This window comes from Capricornis sumatraensis, chromosome 3 (assembly GCF_032405125.1).
Source record: "Capricornis sumatraensis isolate serow.1 chromosome 3, serow.2, whole genome shotgun sequence".
Taxonomy (NCBI): Eukaryota; Metazoa; Chordata; class Mammalia; order Artiodactyla; family Bovidae; genus Capricornis; species Capricornis sumatraensis.
This window is the reverse complement of record NC_091071.1, coordinates 79,527,843-79,547,920: the sequence shown is the minus strand read 5'-3', so window position 1 is coordinate 79,547,920 and position 20,078 is coordinate 79,527,843. Positions and strand designations below refer to the sequence as shown.

The 20,078-nt window shown below is 34.6% G+C and overlaps 1 protein-coding gene across 1 annotated transcript in view; it reads left to right on the top strand.

The window, feature by feature from the left end:
- PSMD14 (proteasome 26S subunit, non-ATPase 14) overlaps positions 1–20,078 on the top strand; it is a 102,923-nt gene that overhangs the window by 39,616 nt on the left and 43,229 nt on the right. Inside the window, exons 4-5 of the mRNA XM_068968018.1 lie at positions 19,323–19,394; positions 19,621–19,740. Coding sequence (XP_068824119.1) covers positions 19,323–19,394; positions 19,621–19,740 — 192 coding nt within the window. The remainder of the gene's footprint in view (positions 1–19,322; positions 19,395–19,620; positions 19,741–20,078) is intronic.

The window sequence follows — 20,078 nt, the reverse complement described above, 5'->3', positions numbered from 1 at the left end:
GAGTTTGCTCAAATTCATGTCCATTGAGTTGTTAGCTTCTTTTCTCTAGCCTCTCATTTATTCGGCCTTGTGGATACACTTCTCCCGAGAGACGGGATCTACTCTTACTGTAGACCACACAAGCATAGGATCGCCTTTGGCATTTTCATGTCTGCTTGGCTCACAGAGGCATCAGAATGCCTTTCTTGGCATGTTTGTGGGTGAGATAGTGATCAAAAAAATGAAAACCGAAACTGCATTTATTTATAAAGAGATTGAGGAGTTATTTATTGAGCATCTTTTTATGTGTACAGGATACTGTTTCTCTAGTGTGGAATTCTCTGTTATGATAGTAGCCTTTTCTATTAGGTAGTCTGTCAACAACCAATAGCAGTAATGCAGAGTACTGACCCAGTGCTGCACAAGGTTACAAACAAGTGAATCCCAAGCCCTTATACAGTGTTTTACTTAATGGGGACGTCATAACACAATGAGAAGAGTGTGTAGCAGGGAAAATCTAGTGGCTCTAAGGAGTGTGGCTCTGGATATGCTTGGTGAGTCCAGTGTCAGCAACTGAGTCCACCAACAGGGCCATGTGCACAATGTGCTCAGAACTATATTTTCTTACTTGAAGTAAAAAGCATATTTGTCCTTTAATGAATGATTATTTTAACATTTAGAGAAAGATATTTCAATGTAGATGCTGATTTCCAATAAGAATAAAAATATGATTTGTGTATCATTAAGATATAAATTTCATGTGTGCTTTTTTTTTAATAAGAGGAAACTGAGTGACCATTTGGCAAGAGCACTTTATTACTTAATTGAAGACAAAGAGGTAACAGTTCATTTTGAAAAAGCTATTGGTGTGTGTAATAATATAAAGTTGCCTCTGGCTTAAGCTACACAGAACAAATGAAATGGGGGAGAGAGTTAGAATATGGACTTAGAACAGAAACTACTTGTTACTTGGGAATAGAGTTGTCATAGTTCACAAAGAAAAATACTGGATGCCCAGTTAAGTTTGAATTTCAGGTAAACAGTAAATATTTTAAAAATTTAAGTATGTCCTAAATATTGCATGGGATGTACATATTAAAAAGTATTCATTTATCTAAATCCAGATTTAACTAATAGTTTATTTTGCAGCCCTACTTGAGGATGAACTTCAGTGGCTTATACTGAGAAGAAAACTAGTCCCACTGAGACTAAAATGTTAGGATGCTTAATTTTTAGTGAATAACTGATTGCTGTAATGGCTTTTGGTAGTCTTATATTGTTGCTCTTTGGCCAGGGTGTAACCCGCCATGTAGATAGACTACATATAGTGTTACTATAGCTGCATTGGTTTGAATTTCCACTTTGTATAGTAATATCAGGTCTTGATTAAATAAGGTAATAGGAAGGGAAGAAGATGTCAAATAATTTCTAATAAGAATAAAAACAAAATTAGTTAAAGGGGAGATATAGATGGATTTTATGTCCATGTAATGTTTATAGTTATCACCAGAGTGCTATTATGTGGGTGGTAAGAGACAGTCAGATTCTGGAGATTTGGGATGTGGCCTGAGGTTTATTTACTTGTATAATTGTCCTGTCTCCTACCTCCATTTTAAAGACTAGCACAGCATGGAATTGGTTCATCATATATCTAGCGTCTGTCATAGTTCCTAGCACACAGAGTTTTACAAGTCCTTTTTTTTTTCCCTCTCCTATTCACTCAAACAAGTTTTTTGAATTCCCTCTCCTCTGTATGTATGGTGCTTTTTCTTCTATATCTTTCCTTGGTCTTTCTCTTCTTTCATTAGATAAGATAAATCACATATTTGAAAAAATATAGAACAGGATATACCCAAACAGGCAAGGTTATTAGTATTCTGTGTTAACACCTCTAGAGCCTGGCTCTTAGGAACTGCTTAGTGGCTCTAACAGCTGATCACAGTAGCATCCATTTAACCCTCGGCTCCTCTGATCAGTGATCCAGCTAATCACAGTCTTGAACTGTCTTCTCTTCCAGGGGTACCCATGCTTGGATATCACACAATCAGCTTTTTATAAATACTTACTGAAAAAAAATTTTATTTTGAGAACTTGATATGTTAAACAGAAATAGCCCTTGGCCTCAAGATTGAGTCAGATAGAATATTTGTGCAAATTCCATAAACCAAAGAGATACTACATATTACTTACTGTATAACAGCATTTTGTATGGAAAGCACATCATCTTCTCTATTGTCTTAACAACTGTGTCTTTTAAGCATATCAGAGAACTCCAAATTGATATGTATTCTGAAGTGCTGAACATTTTTCATGAAAGGCAAAAATGTGGATAAGAAAAGGCACTTCTTTTTAAAAATGGTCTTTGAAAAAAGTCATATCCTCAGTAAAATACCCATTGAAATGGAAGCAGTATTAACTCATGTTTGGCTGCGTAAGAATCCATTTGTTGTTCAGTTGCTGAGTTGTGTCTGACTCTGAGACCCTGTGGATTACAGCATGCCAGGCTTCCCTGTCCTTCACTATCTCCTGGAGTTTTCTCAGACTCATGTCCATTGAGTCATTGATACCATCCAACCATTTCATCCTCTGTCTCGCCCTTCTCTTGTCCTCAGATCTTTCCCCGCATCAGCGTATTTTCCAGTGAGTTGGCTCTTCATATTAGGTGGCCAAAGTCTTGGAGCTTCGGCTTCAGCATCAGCCTTTTTCAATGAATATTCAGGGTTGATTTCCTTTAGGATTGACTGGTTTGATCTTCAGCCCATTTTATTTTTTAAAAAAGTTTTGAATGGTAATGTGCAGGATAATGGCTTTTTTGTGTTTCTGTGCCTTTAAATGTGTTATTTTCTTTTCTTGGAAGGCCTTTCCTTGCCACTCTTCTCCTTTTTGTTTTGCTTGGATAAGTTCTACATATTTTTCAGTTCTTAGCATAAGGGAAGATTGTATCAAGGACATAACTCTGACTTCTGTGTCCACTATATATGCTTGTGTGGTGCTTTTATAGTTTTTCTTGCTTGCCTTCTGGTTTGTAAACCTATTCAGGGCATCCGTGTGTGTGTGCTAAGTCACTTCAGTTGAGTCCCACTCTTTGTGACCCTATGGACTGTAGCCCACCAAGCTATTCTGTCCATGGGATTCTCCAGGCAAGAATACTGGAATGGGTTGCCATGCCCTTCTCCAAGGGATCTTCTTGACCCAGGGATTGAACTTGCATTGATCTCTGACTTCTGTATCCACAATATATGCTTTTGTGGTGCTTTTATAGTTTTTCTTGCCTGCCTTCTGGTTTGTAAACCTTTTAAGGGCAGGGACCTGTTTACCTTTGTATAACCAGTACATGGCATTGGGCTCTCAGGTCTGTGGTGGTTGAGTAAATAAAACATGCAACTCTTTGTATGTGTGTATAACATTCCATACATGACTTTGCATACTATAGAAGATGAGCAGCTACTTAATTATGAATGCTTCCCGAAATAACCAGTTTGTTTGTGGCTGGCTATATTTTACATGTTTTGTAATTTAAATACATAAATAGTTGAATAGTATAAAAGGAAAAAGGGCCATTAGCGCTTATAAAAGCTTTAAAGTCAAAGCCAATTGTAGGGTCTGTTTTGGAACAGTTCTAATACCTTAATGCTCTGTTGTAGGACTTTTGAGATTCTTTTTGATTCTGGGACCCTATGTCCAATTATAAAAGATAACATGTTTTAGCCACTCCTAAACATGTGAAGTTATAGCTTCTGAGATCATGCCATAAAAGGAATTTTGGCTTTTTGGCAACCAGTCATCAGGATATGCTTTGACAGTGCACCCTATCAAAATAATGAAACTTAATTACAAAGGTGTTTAACTCATATATGTTTCAAAACATTTTCATAATAGGGATTCTTGTATGGTCATTGTGGAAATTAAAAGTTTAACTAAGCAGTTCTCTATGAATTTTGCTTCTTTATAACAGAGGTGGTTAAGCATTGTACTTGTTCCTTCCTCATTGCTCTGGGGCAGAGTGAAAGTCACCCAGAATGGGAGACAGTTGGTCCCTGTTCTAAGAAGACGAATTTCATAAATGGCTAAAGTGTTTGGTGCTTATGGTATATTTTACACACACATTTTTAAGTAGGTGAAAACTGTTTCAAAGTGAGTATCGGGAGTGGTCTTAAAGAGAAATGTCACAGTTGGGTATTATTCACTAGGCCACCAGTCCCTGTGTTACTTGATCAGGTGTCTTTATAAACAAATAATGGTGTTATCTTCCCTTTTCCCCGACTGCTACCTTGCCTCACCCCACTGCCTGTTCCCCACTGAAATTTTCATATTCTCAAAATATTGACTCCAGTATAGTTCCTTAGGTTTTCTATATTGGAGGAGCTCAGTGGACCTGAGGGAAAATGTCAGTTTCCAGAGAGGCAGAAACTGAGTTTGTCAATGATGAAAAGACTTGAAAGAAGGAGATGAATGATAAAAGGGAGGAAAAGAATAAATATTAGGGTATAGGAATATAGCATGTATAATTCTCATTTTTTAACATCTTCAAACCATTAAGTTGCCTACTATCATCTCAACCCTTGCTGATCAAGTTTTTAGTTAAGTGTATTGTTGGTTAAGAGTTACTTGAGAGCTCCACTGTACAACAGTAGATGAAATTATGTCTCTTTTGTCATGCTGGTAATTTTTTATTGATTTATCACAAGTCATAGTTTAGGCATTATAGATTTACTAGTGTTTAGTTCTTACTCTGATAATATTTTTATTGAGGAAAATACCTCCAAGATTGTTCAGTGGTGAAAGATGTAGCATATGTGTGTTAATTTTTTAATCATAATATTTAGAATATTATTTATGTAATTGAGTTTTAAATGGCTATAATGCTTATTATATGGGAATATTAGTATTTATACATATGGCATTTCAAAAGCAATGCATCATTATTTTAACATTCCTATTCTTATTCTTCTTTCCTTCTTTTTGTCTTTTTTTTTTTTTTAAAGAATTAATGTGCCATCTGGAAACCTCTGAGATCATGCCATAAAAGGAATTTTGGCTTTTTGGCAACCAGTCATCAGGATATGCTTTGACTCTGCACCTTATCAGAATAATGAAACTTAATTAGAAAGGTGTTTAACTTATATCTGTTTCAAAACATTTTCATAATGGAGATTTTTGTATGAACATTGTGGAAATTAAAAAATTATTACTACTCTGTCCCAAGTTATTATTATGAGATAGTCCATGTATCTTAAACAGAATTGTAAATCAAAGCCCTGACTAAATGGTTCTGAGCTAATTTTAAACACTATATCCTGTATCTTTTTTCAGTGTTAAAATAAGCAAATATGTTTAGTTTATATGTTTTTCAGAGCGGAGCGTTGCAATATTACAATGCAATTAACTTGCTCTGTTCTTCTCTTCTGAATAATGTAGACATTGGAACTGTCAGCCAAAGGACCTTTTTTTGGAACATTTTTTTTTAACTCTAAAAAGTAACAAGTTTTTAAAATTAATTGAGAGAAAACAGCTGAAACCATGCATTGAAAGGGTTAAGTCGACATGAAAGAATTCATTTCCACTTTAATGACCTAGCCTTGCTGGGTTAGGACTATGGGGAACATGCTTCTGACTTGTACTCCTATTGCCAATTAACACCTCCTATAACAGGTTGCCTCAGCTAGTCATTGAAGCTCAGGCAGTAGAAATAGTTTACATGCAGCTTGTTTTTCACACTAGTTGTTTAATACTCACAAAATTAAAGTATTAAAAGGTTCTTTCTTACCTTGCTCGGTAAGAGATAAACAGTACAGTGGTAGTTATTTGTATATGTTTAAATTTTCTTCGTTTCTGTTCAGGTACCCCCTGCCTAGGGGTTTTTAACTGAGGAAACTGAAGATGGTGGTTTCATCAAATTTTTAAATTTTTGACGGAATTTGTGAAGGGCTGTATTCCAATGCCAGAAATTAAGAATTATTTCCTGTCAGCTATTTAATATATGCTTAGGTTTTATTTTATTTTTTAGAATAGTCACCTTCATTTGTTAATAAAATGTTTTTGTTGTTGTTGTTGAAAAACATTTTAACAGACTTCAAAGATAATTCTATAATGCAGGACCAAATATATACTTTAAAATAGCCATTATAAAAATAAATAAATCCATATAATATTTTAATCCTAAAACAGCTTTTAAATAAGTCTAGAAATGTTTTATGTCATTGCCCAAGGTAACTTATATTTTTAGATGTCTTTGGACTGTTGCAATTCAGTGATGTTACTTACTTTACATTTCTTTTTAAGTGACACTTTGGTTCATGTTTAATCAGCAGGTATGTTAATAACATTATAGAATTGGCTAAATAATTGATACCAGTTCACACTAAGAGAAAGGTGGAGTAATATAACTAAGAGTGTTAACAAATTTGTTAAAAGGCCTGAGTAGGTAACACTTTGAAGTGTTAGTTTTTATCCTGTTATAATGGTAAATGCCTATTTTTTTTTTTTAAGCACTTAGTCAACAAGGGCTGCCCAAGGAAAAGTCATGGCTTTTTATGCTGGATCAGATTTTAACCTTCTAATGAGGGCGGGTGGGAAAGTCCCACAAAAACAACTCATGTCTCTTTTAATTTAACCACATTTAAAATTTGTGGACCTGGATGATGGTTTGTTTTACTAAATGTACCATATCAAAACAGATAAAAATGTAACATTACATTTCAGTTGTACAGAGTTTGATGCCCTTGTCGAGTTCCTGATAGGTATTATGTCACTGGTCAGGTAGATCTTCATGTATGTATGAAAGGTCAGTCACACTGTTTGTGCCTGTGGCTTACCTGTTTTGCCTTGCAGTTCTGTTAGGTAGCTGACTTATACTCTTAGTCAGTTTAAAGGTATGAATTCACCCTACCTCATTCTAAACAAACTTAGCTTTAAAAAGTCAGGTGGGATGAGGAGAAAGATGGGAGGGAGGTTCAGGAGGGAGGGAACATGGGTGTCCCTATGGCTGATTCTTGTTGATGTATGACAGAAAACCACAAAATTCTGTAAAGCAAATGTCCTTCAATTAAAAAAATGAAGTGGCAGAAAAAGAGTCAGGCTTACTTAAAGTGATTTTAATGTTGTGCCTGTAGGATTTGAGTATTATGGATTTATACAGCAAAAGCAATTATTCTAATTTCTTATTTGTATGATTGAAAGTGAAAGTCACTGTCATGTCTGACTCTTTGCGACCCCATGGACTATACAGTCCATAGAATTCTCCAGGCCAGAATACTGCAACGGGTAGCCTTTCCCTTCTCCAGGGGATCTTCCCAACCCAGGGATTGAACCTAGGTCTCCCGCATTGCAGGTGGATTCTTTAAACCAGCTGAGCCACAAGGGAAGCCCTATTTGTATGAGGGGTATGTGCATTTTAGTTCCATGTCTTTTTATAGCAGTATGTAACTAAATCATTCTCTAGTTTTTTTTCCAATTTTCAAATTGTTAGCATCCATTTAAGTTTTAACAATAGACTATAAGGTTGTAGAATATTCAGATATTTCTTATTTTGCTTATCTGTTGTGAATTATGTATGTATTTGTTGTGTGAAGTACAGACCAATTTATTTTTTTTCTTTTGCTTAATACCACTTTAGTTATTAAAATGCCTTTAGTAATTCAATAGTTGTTTTTTAAAGCATCTTGAAATTTGTTATATTCAATCTTTAAAAAATAACGACTTTCTGTACTTGTGTACTAGGTGGTTAGAGAGTTGTTTTACAGAGTAAAATAGTTCACATACCATCTAAGTTGGCAGTTTTAGAGTTATGCTATTGATTAAGCACCAGAAAGAAACATTTTCTTCATTGTTTATTTTTGTAATAATAATATCCTAAGCCAATTTTTGAAATTCAAAAAAAATTGGGGCCAAGATTTTCATTTGATTTATATCATCGTATCATTTATATCATTTAACATTTTTTTACTTTAGCCAGCATTTTGCCTAATTCTTTATAAACATAATAAATTCTCAGTAAAGTGAAAGATAATTGAAGTAATTTAAATTCTGTACATTTATTCAGATATTTTTCATCCTTTGAATGGAAGATACATAATTTGTCATTATATGCGGTCACTATGATGTTCAGTTGAACGTAAACATAGCCTAACAGGTGATTTAAATCTAACATTAAAGTTTGTATCAGTTTCTAATTGTGAAATCTTTTGTTTCTGACTAAAGTTATAGGGTTGTAAATTCGAGACAGGAGGATAGGGGTAAAAGGACTCGGAAACTTTCTGTGGTTGAGGAATGAAAACCATCCTATGTCTCTTTTCCTGGTTGGCACTTCCCAATCCCAGAAGTCCCTCTTTGCCCATTACCACTTCATGTGTATTTCTCCTCTTTGAATCCCTGAACTCACACTGTTTTTTCCTTCAGTTATTTAATGCTTGAAATAGAGCTATACCTGGATATCTCTATTTGCCTAGGGTATAGCCATCTAGCACCTCAAGTATCTTGAAAACTTACTTGATATCTCTACTTCTGTAAGAATTGGAGTCCTATTTTGTTGAGTATATTTACTCACTTCTTTAAAATATATTAAAGTAATACTCAAGTAATTTTGTAGGCATATATATATATATGAATAAGGTGATATTACCTTGAATAAGGTGGTATGTTTATGAACTGTGCTTGCTTTATTATTTTTCTACCATTTGTGTAAGGGTTGGTTGCTCAGTTGCGACTGGTTCTTTGCAAGCCCATGGACTGTAGCCCACCAGGCTCCTCTGCCCATGGAGTTTTCCAGGCAAGAATACTGGAGTGGGTTGCCATTTCCTTCTATAGGGGATCTTCTTGATCCAGGGCTTGAACCTGGGTCTCTTGCATTGCAGGCAGATTCATTACCATCTGAGCCACCAGGGAAGCCCTTTGTAATGCTGTGATTAAAAAAACAGCCCTAAATGTTATGTGTGACTTGTTTCTTAGAATATGTTTTAATAAAAAGGCATATTTTTGTTTTCATGGTAGTGTACATACTGTGTTATAAGTAAATTCAGTAGTGCCTTTTGCTCTGCTAAGCTCCCTGTGTCCATCTAGATTTCAGTAAATAAAGGGGAGCCCAGAGATGTTCCCTGTTCTCAGTGGGCATACTAACTTTCAGGTAGAAAGAACATCTATTTATTCTCAAGACTTGTTTCTGTTTTCTTTAATAAGAAATGGCTCCAGGTGGCAGAGTATTCTAAAATTGTAAACAAAGGAAAAGAACTAAGCCTCCAGAATAAGTAGATTTGGCCATCTGAAAATGGGATGGTATGCTATAGTGGAAAGAACACATTGCTAGAAGTCAAAAATTGCATTTTATTTCTGATAATCTCTGCCAATGTGTGTTTAATCTGTCTTTCCAGCTACAATATAAGCTTCCTGAAGCTTTAGTGCTAGACCCATGGTAAATACTTAAATATTATTTGGAACCTGAGCTTGACCTCTGCCTCACATTTGAGAAAATGAGAAATTGTTTCACAGCCTGAAAAAGAAAGTCCAGATTTTCTCTGAGAGGACCATGTGGACCATGGAATGAATTGGAAAACTTCAGGTTAAACAAAGATAAACAGATTTTTTTCCACTCCAGGATTTTTCTTAGACATGAATTTGAGGGGTAGAGTGGATATTCATGATATCCTAGACTTACGTAACTAGGAATGAACTATTATGGATGATATTTTCTTGAAACTGTTTTCCCAAAAATGAATATTTAAAAATATATCTCTGTCATACTGCAGAATAACAAAAGAATTGATAAAACTTGTGATGTATTGACTATAAGGACCGAAGGAGAGTCAGTGAAAATTTTGCCTAGGTTTCTAGTTTGAGACTTAAGATTAAAATAAGTTGGGAAGGTTAGTTTGTAGAGAAACAATTATAAGTTTGATTTTTGAAGATGTTGAATTTGAGATGGCTCTCTTGGGAAACAATATGATAATTGGTAGTATACTAAGTTAGAAACAAACCCCCAAAATATTTAATTAGTCATCAAATATTTGAACCCCTCTGTAACATTTTCCCCACTTGAATCAATTATGTTTGAATAACTGCAATTACAGGGAACTCATTAACTGGAACTCCTTAGATAGTTTGGACCAGTACAAGCTTTTTCTTATATGGAGCCCAAATTCAGTCTCCCCATAAGCTTCATTCCATTTACCTGTAGTTCTACAAACTATGTGGTCTAAGTCAGTGGTTCTCAAGTTTTAGCAGGCATCAGAATCACCTGGAGGGCTTTCTAAAAACCAAGATTTCTGGACTTTCCTCCCAGAATTTCTGATTCAGTAGGAATGTGCATTTATAACAAATTACCAGGTGGTGCTGATGTATCTGATTTAGGGACTGCACTTTTAAGAGCTGTTAGTCTGAACTTTGTCTAACAACTCTTCATATCTTTGAAGATAGCTGTTTTGTACCTTCTCTTTTCCAAGCGTTATTAAGTTCTTTTGGATATTTCCTATATATTATGATATTAAGTCACTTTTCCATATTGGTAGTACAGATTCTGAGAGTGAAGAACTCTGAAGTGGAATCCCTTACATATAGTCAAAGCCAGTCAAAAAAAGACCTCATCCTTCAGTGTTCTTAAGTACTTTGCATTGTTAAATGTAGAAGCTTGAGTGATTGCTTGTAATTTACCTCTGTTATCATGAGCCACCAGGATGGGACAGAACTCTGCCTCCAGTGAATGTACTGAACAGCCATACTCCTTTTTATTAGTTCCTTCAATATTGTAAGTTAAAAATATTCATTCAATATAGCAGCAGGCTAGGGTAGTTTTAACTTAAGGTAATATTGATAATTAAGATGGCTAGAGTCATCTGAGATCACAGAGAAAGGAGTTTTAAACAGTATTTTTAAATTATTGGTTATTATTTTGTTCTTAGGTTTATCTGCATTATTAAAAGGTTTATCATGAATGTTCTGGTTCATGCCAACATCTCTGTTTATTTACTTAAATAATTTCTGGTAGTGCAAAAGCAGGTTAAAAAGTTGTGCAGTTGTAAGGCTCTTGAGAATTGATGCTTTTGAACTGTGGTGTTGGAGAAGACTCTTGAGAGTCCCTTGGACTGCAAGGAGATCCATTCTGAAGGAGATCAGCCCTGGGATTTCTTTGGAAGGAACGATGCTAAAGTGGAAACTCCAGTACTTTGGCCACCTCATGTGAAGAGTTGACTCATTGGAAAAGACTCTGATGCTGGGAGGGATTGGGGGCAGGAGGAGAAGGGGACGACCGAGGATGAGATGGCTGGATGGCATCATGGACTCGATGGACATGAGTCTGAGTGAACTCCGGGAGTTGGTGATGGACAGGGAGGCCTGGCGTGCTGCGATTCGTGGGGTCTCAAATAGTCGGACACGACTGAGCAACTGAACTGAACTGAACTGAAGGCTCTTGATGTACATTGCTCAGTTGCTTTTCCGATAGATTGTACTAATTCACTTTCCCACCAATAGTGCTGAGAGTGTGTCTTTTATCATACCTGCTCCAAAATTGGGCATTGTAAAGCTTGTTTGATAGGAACAACAGGAACAACAATGTCTTAATGTGTTAATTGGCATTTCTTAATTAAAGGAGGTCAACTAGTGAGGTTGAACATTTTTCATATTTATTTCATTATTTCTTATGTAATTAGTTGCTTTATATTCTTTGCCCAATTTTCCGGTAAGATTTTAGTATTTTGTTAACTTGGGTATTGACTTGTTATAAATGTGGCAACTATTTTTTCAAGGTTTTTTCTTTTTTAGTGGAGGCATACCTCATTTTACCTAGTTTCACTTTATTGTCCTTTGCAGATAATTTTTTTTTTTCCCACAAATTGAGCATTTGTGGTAACCCTTCATTGAGAACGTCTATTGTGCTGTTTTTCTAACAGCATTTATTTACTTCGTGTCTCTATGTCATGTTCAGGTAGTTCTCAATATTTCAAACCCTCCACCAGCAAAAAGATTATGATTCACTGAAGCCTGAGATGACGGTTAACATTTTTTAGCAATAAAGTATTTTTAAATTAAAGTATGTACATTTTTTTAAACACAGTGCTATTGCACACTTAACAGACTACAGTATAGTATAAACATAACTTTTATATGTACTTGAAAACCAGAATATTTATATGGCTTGAATTATTGCAACATTTACTTTATTGGAGTGGTCTTGAATTGAACTCACAGTGCTTCCAATGTATGCGTATATTCAGCAATTTTGTGTTATATTGTCAGTTTTATATTGTTTTATTTGTTCAGTTGAGTTTGTACCCAGAATGTGTTTCCTTGCCTAGCTCTAATTAATTAACTGGTTTAAACTAAAATATCCATCAATAAACATTAATTTTCCATACTCCTCTTCCTGTAGCCCCTAACAGCCATCATTATGTTGTCTGTCTTTATGATTTTGACTGCTCTGTGTAAGTACTTCATCATGTAAGTAGAATCATATAGTCCTTGTCATTTTTGATTGGCTTATTTCACTTAAAATAACTTCTTCAAAGTTCACCCATATTGTAGCATATTGCAGAATTTCTTTTTAAAGACTGAGTAATATTCCACCATGTGTGTGTATACCACATGTTGCTTATCCATTCATTCATTGGTGGACATTTGGCTAGCTTCCGCTCTTTAGCTCTTGTGAATAATGTTGCTGTGAGCACTGGTATACAGACATCTTTTTGAGAACCTGCCTTCATTTTTGGCATGTTATATACCCAGATACAGAATTACCAGATCTTACAGTATTCTGCTTTTAATTTTTGAGAAACTACCGTGCTGTTTTTCACAGTGGCTGTCCTATTTTGTATTCCCACCAATGGTCGCAAGGTTTTCTGTTTATTCACATTCTCACCAGTACTTGTTTTCTGTTTTTTTTGTGTGTGTTTTGTTAGTAGCCATACTAATAGGTGGTATTTCATATATATCTTCTTTGGAGATATATCTGTTCAAGTTCTTTGCCCATTTTTAATCAGGTTTTTTGTTGTTTCAGGAGTTCTCTTTGTATTTCGGATATATAATTTACAGTTATTGTTTTGGCATCCTTGGCATTCTTGTTAAAAAATCATTTGACTGTATACACCAGGGTTTATTTTTTCTCTCTGTTCAGTTCCACTGGTTTTTATGTCTGTCCCTATGTGTAGTACTGTATTTTTTTTTTTTACTGTCTTTGTAGTAATTTTGAAATCAGAAAGTGTGAGTCTATTAATTTTGTTTTCTTTTGAAGATTGTTTGGCTCTTCAGGGTCCCTAGAGATTTCATATCATTTTAGAATAGGTATTCTGTTTCTGCAAAATTTTTCATTGAAATTTTGACAGATTGCTTTGAATCTGTAGATCATTTTGAGTAGTCTTGACATTTTAACAATATTAAATTTTCCAGTCCATGAACATGGGATGTGTTTCCATTTATTTATATCTTCTCTAATTTCTTGCAGTAGTATATGTGGTTCTCATTGTACAAGTCTTTCATTTCCTTGGTTAACTTAATTCCTAAGTATCTCATTCTTCTTTATGACATTGTAAATGAAATTATTTTTGTAATTTATTTTTCAGATTGTTCATTATTTGTTAATGAAATGCAGTGTTTTTTAGTGTTGACTTTGTATGCTGCTACTTTACTGAATTTACCTATTAGATCTAATATCCTTTTCATGGAGACTTCAGGGGTTTTTTGGTGGAGTTTTCAGGAAATGGCAGCTCAACTCAAGTATTCTTGCCTGAAGAATTCCATGGACAGAGAAGCCTGCTGGCTCCATGGGGTGGCAAAGAGTCAGAAATGACTGAGTAACTAACATACTTGCAGGATTTTCTATGTATAAGATTATATTATCTGAAATAGATAATTTTAGTTTTTCCTTTCTAGTTTGCTTGCCTTTTACTGTTTTTTTCCTTGCCTAATTGCTCTCACTAGAACTTCCAGTACTACGTTAAGTGGTGGTGGTGGTTTAGTTACTAAGTCATGTCCAACTCTTACAGCCCCATGGACTATATGTAGCCCATCAGGTTGCTCTGTCCATGGGATTTCCCAGGTAAGCATACAGGAGTGGGCTGTCATTCCATTCTCCAGGGGATCTTCCTGACACAGGGATCAAACCCATGTCTCCTTCATTGCAGGCCAACTCTTTACTGATGGAGCCACCAGTGAAGCAAGGGTGAAAGCAGGCATCTTTGCCTTGTTCCTCATCTTGGAGGAACAGTTTTCAATTTTTCACTAACATGGGACATTATGTTCACTGTGGATTTTTCATCTATGACTTTTATTGTATTGAGGTAGTTTTCTTCTGTACCTAGTTTGTCAAGTGTTTTTATCATGAAAGAGTGTTGAATTTTGTCAGATGCTTTTTCTGCATAGAAATGATCATTTATCCCCCCCTTCATTTGCTTAATGTGGTATATTACATTGGCCAGTTTCTGTTTGTTGAACCATCCCTGCATTGCACGTTTTAATCCCACTCAGTCATGTATATAGATAGTCTTTTGAATATGCTCCTGTGTTCTATTAGTATTTTGTTAAGGATGTTTTCACTGATGTTTATAAGAGATACTGGTCTGTCTGTAGTTTTCTTATCTTGTAGTGGTTTTGTCTGGTTTTGGTATTGGGGTAGTGTTGACCTCACAGAATGAATTAGGAAGTGTTCCCTTAACCAATATTTTTATCATGGTTTTGGTTATGATTGGATTTGTTTTTAAATGTAAATCAGTTCTCTGGGTAGTAGTAATGTGATATGGAGAAAGAAATTTAATGTGAAATGTTATCCATACTCTGGACAGTTTTAAAAAAGAGATAAAATAGACTGATTCTGTAGGGATAACATTGAAACTAAATGGAATGAAACTTTGTGGAACAATATAATAGTCCATCTAGTTTCAAGACAGGTAACCTGAATTTATTAATACCACTGGAACTTTCATAAAAATAAGCTCTAACATCAGCTTCAGAGCTAAATATTTTATTAATGAGCTTGTCCAAATTTAAATTTTAAGACATACATAATTTTGTATACATACATTTTATTAGAACATAGAAAATGGGAAGTTGTAAACTTTCCAAACATTTAATAAATTGAGTATAGTGATATCAAAACCTGATAAATTTAACAGAAAAATAAAATGCCTGGTCAGTCTAACTTATGTAAAAATAATATACTTATATATAAAATAATATAAATAAATATATTTTAAAATGTTAACATAATAATAAATCAAACTTGAACAATTTATCCTGGAAATATAAAGGTGATTTACTACTAGGAAATCTAATGATGTAATTCATCCCTGAAGAAAAGCAAGGTGGGTAAAACACAGTGGCCATTGTGGCTTGTTTTATAAAAAGAAACATATACATGAATTTCCATTTTAAATCACACATGAGAGACTTTTACAAGAGACTTTACTTCATTTATATTTTTTCATTACCAATATATTTGGTCTTAATTTAGGTTGTTTGCTATTTTTGTTTTGTTCCCTTCTTGGTACTCTGATTTTTATTGTCAGTTTGTCTTAGCTTTTTCTTCTCCAGTGGTTTGGTAAGGTCTATAATCAACTTTAATGGTTATCATGGTTATTTTAAAGTTGTTCAAAAGACTGTTAAATCCATATTTATATACTAGTCTGCTGCTGCTGCTGCTAAGTCACTTCAGTCGTGGCCGACTCTGTGCGACCCCATAGACGGCAGCCCCCTAGGCTCCCCCGTCCCTGGGATTCTCCAGGCCAGAACACTGGAGTGGGTTGCCATTTCCTTCTCCAATGCATGAAAGTGAAAAGTGAAAGTAAAGTTGCTCAGTCGTGTCCGACTCTTAGCGACCCCATGGACTGCAGCCCACCAGGCTTCTCCATCCATGGGATTTTCCAGGCAAGAGTACTGGAGTGGGGTGCCATTGCCTTCTCCGATATACTAGTCTAAGTCAACACAAATCTCTTTTTTCCCCTTCTGTATGTCAGATAGAGTTTTGTATACTTTATTTCTCTCCATTGCTCTATATAGTTATTGGGCAATATCTGTAGTTTTGAACCCTGGTTATTTATATTATTTAGGTCTGTCTCTGTTTTTAACTGTCTTTCACTAGTCTTAACAGATTGTTTTATATAATGGCTTTTCCATTTTTCACTTTCTAATTTTGATTTGTGGGGTCTCAACTGGATCATTTTCAAGAAGTTCTTTGAAGGAAGATTACTGGAATCATTTTCTGAGTCCTTGTATATTGAGTAATATATTTGTAGGCTTTCAGACTTTTTTTTTTTTTTTGACCAAGTATAATGTATTTGACTTCACAGGGTTTCTCTCTTAAAAGTCTGAAACTATGCCATTTAATGTTGCAAAGAAATCCAAAGTCAACCTGAGTTGCATTTTTTTCTTCAGGTTATTGAGTTTTCCTGTTTATATGGTTTTAGAAATTATGCTTTATCTATGCAGTTAAGATTTACCTAAAATTTTACAAACACTTTTCTTCATTTTTTATTGCCATTGACATCTAGTAGTACAAAAGTTGAGGGTTTTTTTTTAATTCAAGAAATTTTTCTTTTGCTTTGTCTTAATTGATGCTTTCCATTTTTTATTTTCTCCTTAGATCAACTATATTTCATAGCTTGTGTCTCCTTACTTTCTCTTTAAGTATCATTATGTTTCTGATAGTTTTCATCTCTAACTTTTTACTCTACATTCTAAGACATTTTGTAAAGTTTGTATTAAATGTGTGATAGTGTTATTTGTATCCTTGTTTCCTCCAGTGTAATTTTAATTCTGCATTATTTTTCATGCTTTAACCTTGCCTTGGTCTGTCCTACAATATTCTATTCCAAAGATAAGAAATCATGTTGTAATCTACCAATGCTAAACAGTTTTCTAGAAATTTGTTTATGATTCCTACTTTTAAATGACTTTCCTCTCCTTAAATTGTCTGAATGGTATTCCTCATGAGTATTTGCCGAAAGGCAGTGTAGGTAAGTTGTCCATAGCTCCACATTTTTCTCATCTCAGGTCATCTTTGACCCACAGCTGTACTGGCTCTTACATAATTGTCTTAGCTTAGTTTCCAGAGTCCTTAATGGGGTTTTCTTCACCTTCATTTCCTGGTTGTGTGCTATTCCGAACAAGTGAGCATGATGATAGAAAAATGATAGCAGATACTCTCTGCCACTGGAGGTCCTTAACACATCTGTTACATAGGCAGTGTCTTGCCAAATTGTTTTGGGGGCAGTTTATTCTAACTAGACCAAGAAACAGAATAGCAGTGGAGGGGGCAGTAGAAAATATCACTGGCTGCAGTCTCAAAACACAACACCTGTACAATAGAGAAACCAGCTGCGTGGTTTTCGGTTAGTATGTTTCTGAATCAGAAGACCATAGAGAGAAGCTAAGGATCTTTACATGTACTTCATATGGCTTGTTGTCACGCCCAGGGTAACTCTTGGGTATTTTTCCTTTCTGTTCTTTTGACTTGGTACTACCTTAATTTGTTCATTCTTTTGTGTTTTCCCAACCATTTCTTACTGAGTTCCATGTGCTAGGCACTTCTCTAGGTACTGGATATTATATACTGTTGAACAGAACAGTGTTCTTTCATTGACAGTAGAAATAGTTTCTGAATTTTGTCGGCAATGCATTTTGGTGATGATGTGATGTTTTATTTCCCTATTTTTCTTTTTCTTAGTAAGTATTTTCTGGCAAATTGAGAAAGGCTATATTAATAACTATAACCTAAATACCAGTTTAAATTCTTTTGCTGTGAGCATTTTTTAAGTTGCTCTGAATCAGAAAATAATTTTTATAAATATAATGTTCATTATCCTGACCTTAAAGTATTATTTCTCCCAAAACTTCTTGTGATGACTAATTTACTACTATCTTCTCTTTTTTTCTTAAACTTTCTTAACTTTCTTAGATGAATAAAATGGTCATATCAATAAAATTATCATGTTTTATATGATGACCTCAACAAATGTTTTGGCATTATAGCACTTTAGTTCACCTTAGAGTTTTCATAACTGTTTGAAAGGCAAGCAGTAAAGCTGCATTAGGTGATAATAGATTGAAGAATTTGGTATTTTTAAAAATGTATTTATTTTTAAACATAATATTTGAAAGATTTTATTTTTATCACCACTTTGGATATAAGCAAATAGAGGTAATTTTTGTATGTGTTGCTTATATTTAGAGAAAACTTATTCTGGAACTTTTTATACTCAGTGCTTCCAGTAAATATTGTGAGCTTTTAAACAAAACAAAACAGAAAATCACAGAATTTGGCATATAAATAGACAAGAAGAAGCATAAAGTACACAGAGACCTATAAGTGTGAAATGTAATGAGTAAAGCAGTTGTTTAATTTTAGTAATCAAGTCCATAAAAGCAAGTTAAAGCACTGACTTATAGTTTAGATAACTAACATATTCATTATATAATTTATAACAGTTATTATTAAGGAAAGGGGACTTTAAGCAAAACAGGACCTGGCAGTTAAAAGTACATGTCATTTTATTTTCCCAGAATCCTCAGTATTAAAAAAACAAGCTTTCTATATGCCCTAATTGGGTCAGAATTAATTTTATAAGACTGTAGTCATATTGAGGGTAAGAACTACATGTAAATTACTTTGAGCAGCAGAATGTTATAGTAAAAAGAATATTTGGTGCTTTTGATGAAGAAGACAGTCTTCATGGAGAAACGTAATATCTTCTTAGGCTGTAGTAAGATTAATAGTAATGTTTTCTTTAAAGGTAGTTGTTAGGATTTGGAAGTCTTTTCCATTGGCTACACCAGTCTCAGCCAGTTTGCTCACATCTGGGCCACTTGTGTTAAATTTGATGTTGTGTAGGGGAAGGGAACAACTTCAGGTGAAGCGCAGAGCATGTTGTTTTCACAGCTCTTTCACCTAGGGATTAGAAGTCTTCTCCGCCCCCACTACTTCATCCCCATACCGAAGTATCGGCAGAGATCCCAAAGCCCCAATCTACATGCTGTCTTTAGCTGAAAATCATGCTCACAGAATTTATTGTTTGTGTTGGTTCTTCAGTTAATCATGCCAGTCCAACAGTAGTTTACATTCATGTTGAGGTAAGAGACATAGCTAATTGGTGCATTGTTATCTATTTTGTAGTGGGGGTGAGCTAGCATTGCAAAAAGATTCATGCATTACATCCATTGGAAACTTGCCTGAATGCTAAGTTTGATATTTTCTACAGGTTTGATATTTACAAGCTTGTTTCGATTGTTTATGTTGTAGCTGAATAAAAGGATACTTAACATGTTTTCTCTAAAGTCTTTTAAGAATAATCATGTTTAAATAATGTGGGACTTTAATTTTGAACTCATAACTTCTCTGTGTTTATAATGATTTCTCTGCTTGTTTCTAGGGGCCGCCTACAGATGCTCCTGCAGTGGACACAGCAGAACAAGTCTATATCTCTTCCCTGGCACTGTTAAAAGTAAGTGTTGAATGGAGTTACTGGTTTTACTGAGCTCTGCTGCTTTCTCTGTATCTTTTACATTGAAATATTTTTCATGTTAACTCTCTCATACATAAACTTGTTTTAGGTGCATGTATAAAATAGAATGGTTTTATTTTCACTGAAATACAATTAGGTTATTAATTAAAAGGAGGGTGTTTGAAGATCTCAAGGGCTTTGTGTCTGTGTATCGTCCTCTTTACAGATGTTAAAACATGGTCGAGCTGGAGTTCCAATGGAAGTTATGGGTCTTATGCTTGGAGAATTTGTGGATGATTACACCGTCAGAGTGATTGATGTGTTTGCTATGCCACAATCAGGAACAGTGAGTACTTTTATGGTTGCCTGCTGCAAGTAAATGTGTTTCTTTTTTCTTTTCCTATGCAAAATAACTCTTATCATATTGTTATTTTCTTGATAGAAAAATTGATTATAAAAGATTAATAATAATTTTTAGACTGTATTGAGTTAAATCTTTTAGATGAATTATGAATTCCCTATAGGTCTATAGGCTGATGCTAATATTTAATCCCTTTACTTGTTCTTTCAGCTGTAACTAGCATAGTGTACTGGATTTATGTTAGTTATTTTAATACAGTAGGATATTAGTTTGAATACTTGGTTCAAAAGATTTCAGAGACTCAATTAAAGTTTTAATTCATG